General features: G+C 56.3%; 1 protein-coding gene across 1 annotated transcript; it reads right to left on the reverse strand.

Annotated features, from left to right (window-relative positions):
- Positions 1 to 1377: 1377 nt before the first annotated feature.
- Sox12 (SRY-box transcription factor 12) lies at positions 1378 to 4689 on the reverse strand. Its single transcript, XM_075962502.1, has one exon. The coding sequence runs from the start codon at positions 4201 to 4203 to the stop codon at positions 3256 to 3258; it is 948 nt and encodes a 315-aa protein (XP_075818617.1). The 5' UTR covers positions 4204 to 4689; the 3' UTR covers positions 1378 to 3255.
- Between the last annotated feature and the right edge of the window lie 4338 nt (positions 4690 to 9027).

Here is a 9027-nt window from a genome sequence, read left to right on the forward strand (position 1 = left end):
CAGGGCTGGTGTGGAGGGTCTGGGAAAGGGAGCTGCCTTTGGGAGGCAGTAGGGCAGGTCTCTGAGGCGCCCTCATTCCCTCTGTCAACCTTGAACCCTTCCACAGTAGGGAGCTCTTCCAGAAGCAGACACCAAGACTGAGTTGGGGGTGTAAGATGTTTATTAGGATGAACACCTGTGGAAAGAAGCAGGTTTGGGCATGAAGAACTCAAAACTTCAGGAGGCCTGACAGAGCAGAGACCACAGAGGGGGCCTGGAAGGACAAACACCTGGCAGAGTCTGCCCCACGTGCACAACAACCTAGCTTAGATACTGGGGCAGGCCTACCAGGGGGAAGGGCGTGGCCTTGGGCAAGCTGCTATCTGTGAGGGACTGACCTTGTTGGAGGGCATTCACTCTCTCCAGTCTAGGAAGCCCTTCCTTGAACCAACTACCGTTTGGCACATACCCTGCCCTCCCTACCTTTTCAATTCTACTTCTTGACAGAGACTTCCCCTCAGTTTGCTTCCAACCAGAAGCAGGGAAAATGCCCTTTGAAAACCCACACCCAGTCTTGGCTTATAGGAATATGGGCTTTGTTTGAGCCTAGGCACTCACTGGACCTGGCAGACAAGGCTTGAGGGGCAAAGGTACAGAGGGCCAAGGAGGAACAGAGCTAGAACCCCCTAAGACTCATGGCCTGTGGCCTCTGGTCACACGGGAAGCATACACTGCAGGCCGTGGCTGATGCTTCTCTGAAGCGCTGGGAGGGCACATCTGAGACAGCTCAGTGTACTTCTAGCCACTGCTGCTTGTGGGACCAGAAGTCTGTTCTCCACAACCCCTCCTACTCTACAAACGGAGAATACAATTTACAGAGCACAGATTAGATGCTGCTCACCTCAAGCATGACTTCACTCTGAAATACCAATGTGATTCTCACGAGACACACACGGGCAGCAGTTCCAGGAGCTGGGCTCTGAGCATTGCTGCCCCATCCTCATTAAACAGTCAAATTGACCCCCTTGGGTCAGTCCAGCCTGCACACCTGGCTCATCTGACCTAGGGACTTAAAAAAATATTTGCATGGGTTTTTATTTTGCAACTACAAGGACTTGTTTCCTGCACCTCTTGAAAAATGTGGCTATCTGGCTATGGGGGGGGGCTAGCACCCTTGTACTGTCATGAAACCAGGGGCCGCCCCAGTTTGGCTCTCCCGCTTCTGCCTGCCTGACCACTCTAAAGATGGGTTTGCCGTCTTTAATGAAGGCAAGGATTCCTGAGACAGAGGGTAACAGAGGCCGGGGAAGGATCCAGCTTTCCCTGCACCAGCCCATACTCTAGGCACTTGAAGCTGATCAGGGTGAGAAGCACACACATGCAGAACCACAGGGCGAGGTCGGGGCAAATACACTTTATTCAGTCCTGGCATCAGACTGGCGAGTCCTGCTGTGGGTGCCAGTGCCCCAGAGGAGGGGTCCCCTCCTCTCAGCTACGAGACTAGTTCTCCAAAGACCACAGACAGTGACATCTCTTCACTCACACGACGTTTCCGTTTTTTTCATTGTCTTTTTTGTTACTTGTTTTCTTAAAAAAAGAAAATAAAAAGAAAAAAAAAACAAAAAGAAAACAGAAAGAGAAAAGAGAGAAAGAGCGCAAGAAAGGCCCAGAGCCGGAGCACCAAGCTTTAAGGAGGCAGCTGGTGGCTTTGTCAGCGAAGGGAACGCGTGGGGCAGAGACCTGTAGAGACCCAGGGCAGGGGTCGAGGAGGACTCTGGGACCGTTTGTTCCTGAGATTTGTGTGTGTGTGAATGAGTGTGTGTGCGCCACCCAAAAGGTGAACACACGCCGGTGAGATACAGGTAGTGAAGGCAGAGGGGATGAGGAGGCCAGAGGGGCGGGGCTCAGGCGGGAGACCAGTGGAGCAGACTTGGCACCCGGGCAGGGCTCCGGAGGGCGACCTAATCTCAACACAGCTTCCTAACTACAGCAGCGTCACCCCTATTTCTCACAAGGGAAGACCGAGGTGCAAAGCACCCACGTCCACTAGCTCAGCCCTGTCCCCAGTCGCCCTGGCCTGGTCTCTCCTCAAGCCACTGTTGAGACGAGGGCCTCATTCCTGCCACCCCTGTCTGCTGGTATGCCTGTCCTAAACCCTAGCAACAACCTGCTTCAGTTTCTCCCACTGAATACTGCAGCTGTGGTTGTCGAGACCGGATCTGAGTGATAGGAAGGGGCGATGGACTTAGGGAGGAGCCCAGGCAGAGAGGATGCCCTGAGCTGATAGGGCACTTCCCGAGGGGGATTGAGGGGGCAGCAGGAACTCTGTCCCCAGACTGGTAGGTGTCTTGGTTCTGAGTTCTCTTGGACATTCCCATCTTGGTGGATTTCCAGACAAAGACCAAATTCCAAATTCCCACTTGGGGAAAGGAAGTTTCCGGCGACCAAGATGGGCTGTAAAGGCAGTCACGCGGTGGAGGGTGGTGGTGGGCGTGGGTGACCCCATCATAGAAAAGGGGTTGACACTTGCAGAGTTTAGGGCTGGCTAGTTTCTATCTCTCCCTTTGAGTGCGCCTCCCATTAAGGCAGTTACGCCCCGTTGGGTCGAGAGGAAGCCACGGGCTCCGGGATCAAAGGATTTCTTAGGATTGCTCTATATTAGACCCCTCCCTTTCGAAGTTGGCCACAGAGGACTGCAGCTCAACTGGGACCAGCCCCCTCCAAGAAGCATCAAGCATGCGCAAGAAGGGGACGGTTCAAGCTGAGGGGTGGGGCCTCGAGATCCTGGGGGGCGGGGGGGGACGGATGCTCTACCCGCCCCTCCAGGAGAGGAGGAGACCGGGAGGAGCGCCGGACCGCCAGACCGCAGCGCCCCCTTAACCACCAAGGCAGGCCCGGGCGAGGGCGGAGGGATTTTGGAGCAAAGGGGCGTGCCGCCCGGCCACGAGGAGGGGCGTGTGCAAAGTGGGGGGGAGGGGTTCAGGTATGTAGGAGGAATGGGAGGTGTATCCGAGGGGGGCTGGCTGCTGGTGGCTACGCGGGACAAGACTGGATGGGAGGGGCTTAGATGTCAGGGAGAAGGTGGGGGTTGGGCTGCCTTGGGGTGTGTCTGCGGGGGAGGGGTATGTCTGGATCTGTGGGGGGATGGGCACGACTAGGAGGGGGGAGGCTGCGCGGGAGATGGGGTGCCAGCCTCGGCCTCCGAGGGGCCCCAATACCTGATTCCTGTATGTAAACAGCTGGTTTGGGGGCGTGCGCGCCCCGCTGACGATGGGCTCAGTAGGTGAAAACCAGGTCGGCGATACTAGACGGGCGCCAGTCCCCTGCGATCATCTCGGTAACCTCAGGGGTACAGTAGTCCGGGAACTCGAAGTGTGACGTGCCCGAAGGGGGCAGCAGGTCCGGGTCGCGGTCCAGGGCGCTGCAGTCCAGGCCGGCGGGGCCCGGGGGCATCCTGGACAGAAAGCCCAGCGGCTCCTCCCCCGACGCCACCGTCTCCTCTTCACCCTCTTCTGCTGTAACAGCCTCCTCCTCCTCTTCCTCCGGCTCCTCGTCCTCCGACAGGGTCGGGGAGGCGGCGCTCGCGGCCGCCCCCTCTCCGGATGGCCCCTGCGCGCGCTCCGCGGGTCCGCGGGCGGCGCGCCCCGCCGGGACCATCCTCCACAGCTCGCGCCCGGGGGTCTCCAGCAGGCGCACTTCCAGCAGCTCCTCCTCTTCGTCCTCGTCGTCGTCCTCAGGCGCCGCCGCGCCGCCCCCCAGAGGCCCTCCCGTCGCTCGGCGGCCCCCGCGGCCCGGCAGCTGCGGCCCGGGTTTCAGCCGGCTGCCGCCACCGCCGCCGCCTCCGGGGGGGCGGGGCCGCGCCTTGGCGGGCGCCCCCTTGCTCTTCTTGCGAGGCCGGTACTTGTAGTCCGGGTAGTCCGCCATGTGCTTGAGGCGCAGCCGCTCCGCCTCCCGTACAAACGGGATCTTCTCCGAGTCCTGAAGCAGCTGCCAGCGGCGGCCCAGGCGCTTGGAGATCTCAGCGTTGTGCATGTCGGGCCACTGGTCCATGATCTTTCGCCGTTCGTGTTGCGACCACACCATGAACGCGTTCATGGGCCGCTTGATGTGGCCGCTCGGGGTCTTGCACCAGCCGGGCTCGCGCGCCCCCTCGGCGGCCGGCCCGGGCCCCGGGGGCGGCGGCCCGCCGTCCCGCTTGGCCCGCGCGCCCCGCTGCTGCACCATCGCGCCGGGCCCGGGCCGCTAGACGCCGCCGGGGGCCGTCCGCATCCTCCGCGGCGGCGGTGGGGGAGGAGGCGGCGGCGACGGAGGGGCGGCCCCGCCCCGCGGCTGGGCCCGGCCCCCGCGAGCTGGGAGCGCGGCGCCCGGCGCTCGGACTGTCTGTGCGGGGGGGAGGTTAGCGGCGCGGGCTCAGGCGGGCTCGGCGCGTCCCCGTCGCCCCGGGCCAGGAGAGGTCCGCCGCGCGCCGCGCATTGTTTTGCGGGGCCGAGTACTTGAGCCTCGCAGGTCCCCGCGGGCTCCGGTCGCGGCCTGGAGCTCCTCCGCGGCCCCGCGCGCGCTTGCCCGCCCGCCGCCGCCTTCCAGTGTCTTTCTCCCCGCGCGGCCCCGAAGGCGCGCGCGCTCCCCTCCCCCTCGCCGTCTGCGGGCCGCTGCGGCGCGCGCGGGGCCGCCCCGTGTAAACACCGAGGTGCCCGCTCGGGCAGCGGCCGGGCCACGCCTCGCGCTAGGTGTCGCGTCATCCGTTGCTGGGCAGAGAACTCGGCATTTGCATCTCCCAATCGCAGGCTGCCTGGGCGGGGCGGTCTCGTGCCTGGGATGGGATGGGATGGGGTTGGGGGGGGGGGGAGACGGATGAGGTCGGTTTCTTTTCTTAGGATGGTGGTTGGAGTGAAGGTGGGGGGACATGGAGCGCTTCCCATCTGGCCCTCAAAGCTTTTCTTTCTCCGCCTTGCTTTTGCACATATAGATTATTCAATACACCTGCAGCCAGGTAGGACTCTCCTCCCCGTCTCTTTCTGGGACACCGACTGACTGCCACAGAGCAGCGTTGATGGGGGTAGGGGACCGAGACTCAGCAAAGCTTTTAGGGGACAGACTCACCTTGTCTTGGATGGATCCCCTCCCTGCTACACACACGATCCAGCCACAAACAAATGCTTTTGGGTCAAATAATGGTTTTTATTTTATTTTTATCCTTTGGGGAGCTAAAGGGAACCCCATGGGACTAGAACGCCCGCTTCCCAAAGACAAGCCGCAGGACGCGCGCTGCCACTGGCGGTCCCAGCGCGCTCCCTAGCGCACCAAGGGGCAGGGCCACCCTGCACCGAGAGCCGAGCGACCTCGTGCGTTTCCTTCACCCCGGGCGCGTCCTGGATCTCGCCCAGCTAGCGCTGCCAGTCCACGCGGGGCGGGTGTGCGCATCGCCCTGCCCAGGGCGGAGCCTTCCTGGGGGCGTGACCGAGCGGGATGCAGGCGGCGCGTGGCGGGGAGGGGCCGCGCTCTCCGGGCTCACCACGTGTGAGCCAGTTGTAGCACCACCCGGCGCGTGCAGCCCTAAGGGGAGGTCACCTTCATGGCGCTTATGCCCGGGCGATGGGAGGGGGCGTTGAGGCCTCGCCCCTGTGTGCCCGAACTGTGCGGGGTCGGGTCCGTGACTCGAAAGTGATATTTTCTGTAGGGGAATGGGCATGGTGGTTCAGGGTTGGCAGCAAGTAGTAGACCTCCCTCAACTCGGCGCCGAGAGAACTGCGTGCGGGGTTGAGTGAGCTTCGGCAGAGGTTCGAGAGCTGGGTGATGCTCTGGGAGGCAGGCGAGCGGGTGGATGGAGCCTCCCTAGTGGGAGGGGGCAACTCTAAAAGGCACTGATGCTGGAAACGGTTTTCACTCTGCTCCCGCCCAGGGCCCCTCTTCGCCTCATTGGAAGCTAGAAATCACTGGATTTTAATCTTCCCAACTGCGGCCTGGCGCGGTTCTTTGTTCAATAGAGTCAGACTTCTAGCGTTCACTTCCCAGCCCTTCCTTTTGCTTATCTTGAAGTGCAGATAATGCTGTTTCTCCTTGGCTCAGTGGTCTTATGGATTAAGTGGGATAATCTATGTAAACACGGTCTTGACGCCTAGCAGAAAGTACAAGTTATCTGGAATTAGATTTCCTAGTAGTTAACACAGGTCATCAGCAGTGCACAGATACCAACTTAATGAGAAAAACATTTGGCGGGGTTGGCATGAATTTAACCTTAAAAAAAGGCATCAAAACAGTGGTCATAGTGTGTTCATGTAAATTCCGGAGGCAGCGCCCAGCGCAATCTCTCATGCTTATAATCCCAGAAGCAGTCAGGATGAGGCAGAAGGATTACTCTTAAATTTGAGGCTAGCCATGACTAATATTCGAGACTTTTTTTTAAAAAAAATTAGTAATTTTTGCAATTTACTAGTCAATGTAGTTAAAGCGACATATGGGGAGCCAGCGAGATAGTTTAGCAGTTAATGTCACTTGCTACCAAGCCTGAGAGCTTGAGTTAACATCCAACCCCACAAGGTGGAAGTAGAAAACTGACCCCCACAAGCTGCCCTGTGACTGGTCATTCTCATTCATTCTCTGCATCTCTGCCTGTCTCTCCTCTACACAGACACAACATACATGTTTTAAGGTGTCATAAAGATTGCTAGCAGAGCTTCCTTTCATTGCTTAGAACCTCTCTACAGGCATTTTAAAAACCCTGTAGTACCAACTACCTTTAGGCCAGTGTCTTAGTCTTTCCCAACCATGCTCCTGGTCAGATTTACTTGATCCAGTTGCTTCATTGTTCTCAGGAGAAAAAAATTATGCATCAATTATTCCACCACCTTTCCCTTCCGTCTTCCACACATGTGCTTGTCTTCCAGTTATTAATATCACGCCATAGCTAAGTCCTCTGATGGGGGCTGCATGGTTATAGATGACCTCGCAGAGTTTGGTCTTCTGGGGGGGATATTCTGCTTTCCCTAATACAGGTGTCAAGGACAGAGAGAAATGTCATCACCCATTTTTTTCTCCCTCCTCAAGAGACATTTACGCAAACAGACAGACTTACTAAGTTTCCCCTAAAGGAGAGGACATTAAACATGCCAGGCGTTGGATCTGAAGCCAGGGCTACGGAGGTGCAGAAATGACTAAAACAGAGGCTCCCCTATTGTACTGTATTCATCTCGGGGCTGAGGGTTGGCCACAGAAGGGTATCTGGAGACCCGAGAACAGCTGACGGCAGTCATTTCTCTCTTCCCATCATGTGCATCTTGGGGATTCTCACCTTTACCAGCTGAGTCATCTCATTTGCTGGAGGCCCTTGAGGAGCAACTGGAGGAACACAAACGGAAGAAAGCTAGAAGTGCAAGTGCCTAAGACAGAAAGGATGGGAGCAGAGGTGTTCCTACTGGTGAATTGGGGAAGGGTGGCATGTGGAGTCTGCCTTGATTTCAGCAGCTCACAGTGCTGCTCAGGCTCACTTTAAACCTCTCGGCTCCATTAACACTTTTCCACCACAGCCTCCCGAGGTCCTAGAGTAATGCCACCCTACCCAAGGGGGATAGGTTGTAAGACCCTTGCCATGGTGCTTTGAAGTTGTGACTAGCACCCAAGTTTGCGTATACCGTTTCCCCAGTGCACATGGGTTTGACAGCTTTCCCATCGTAATGAAGCACACGGCTCATTGTGCTGATAGCTTCTGGAATCGGAGGCACAACAGCAAAACTAGTATGCATTTTTTTAACTCGCAATTTCTATCTTTTAAAGATTCACTTGTGTGACGGGTGTGTGCAGATAGATGCCACAGAGGCCACAGTGTGGCTCAGTGGGTAGAGTTCTTGCAAAGAATACAAGAAGCCCCGGAGTTTCAATTTTCAGATCCCCAGAACTACATGAAACCAATTGTGGTGGTACACCCTTACCATGTCAGCACTCGGAAGGGGTAAGGCAGAGGGACCAGAAGTTCAAGGTCGTCCTCTGCTGCACAAGCTGGAAGACAGCCGGGACTACATGAGGCCTAGCAGGAATAAATGAGGAATAGATGAATAAAGAAATGGCTTGTTCCCCACAGTGGTGCTCTTAGAAGTTGGTGGAAGTTTCTTTAAGGGGACGGTCTTCAGGTCCTGGAAGAAGATATTTAAATGCCCATCCTGCTCTGTTTTCTTTCTTTGTTTTGTTTTGTTGACATACCCACCTACCATGCTGTGTTCTCTGGTTTTCTACAGCCAGTATCAATCAATCCTGAAAGGAAACCTCCCCAATTGAAAGAAACCTCCCCATAACTTGATTGTCTCAGGTAATTGTTACAGTGCCTGAAAGCTGACTGACTTCTCATTCACACTCCCCCCATCTCCACCCCTACCTGACTAACTTCTCATTCACACCCCCCCCATCTCCACCCCTGCCTGTTTCTTTAGGATGAGTTTACAGAAAGAGACCCAGCTGTCTAAAGATGCATACATTTACTGGCGCTGGAGATCTGCCTCAGTGGTTGAGACCAGGTACCGCTCTTCCAGGGGACCTGAGTTTGATTTCCAGAACCTAAACTGAGTGGCTTACAACTGCCCATTAAACTCCAGCTTCGGGGATCTTACACCTTTGGCCTCGGTGTGTGCACATACCCATACATATAATTTAAAAGATAAACACACATTTAGGGCTGCATGTATAGCTCAGTGGTAGAGCATGCGCTTACCTGTATGAGGCTCTGGGTTTAATCCCAGGCCCAAACCAAAATAACAAAAGATACAGCTATAACATATGTTCCATAAGCATGCAACCCTGGATTCTGGCTTGCTTTTATTTATGTATTCACTATTATACTTTATTTATTTATGTATATACATGTACACATGCATGTATTCCACGGCACATAAAGGGTCAGAGGACAACCTCTCTCCTTCCAGAATATGAGTCCTAGGGTTTAAACTCTGGTTATTAGGTCTGGCAACAGTGTCTTAACCTGCTGAGCCATCTCGCCAAGCGTTTTATTTCTGTAGTGTACTCCGCTCATTGTCACCTGGGGCAGACAACTTGGAAACACTG

This window comes from Microtus pennsylvanicus, chromosome 2 (assembly GCF_037038515.1).
Source record: "Microtus pennsylvanicus isolate mMicPen1 chromosome 2, mMicPen1.hap1, whole genome shotgun sequence".
In the NCBI taxonomy this organism is placed as follows: domain Eukaryota; kingdom Metazoa; phylum Chordata; class Mammalia; order Rodentia; family Cricetidae; genus Microtus; species Microtus pennsylvanicus.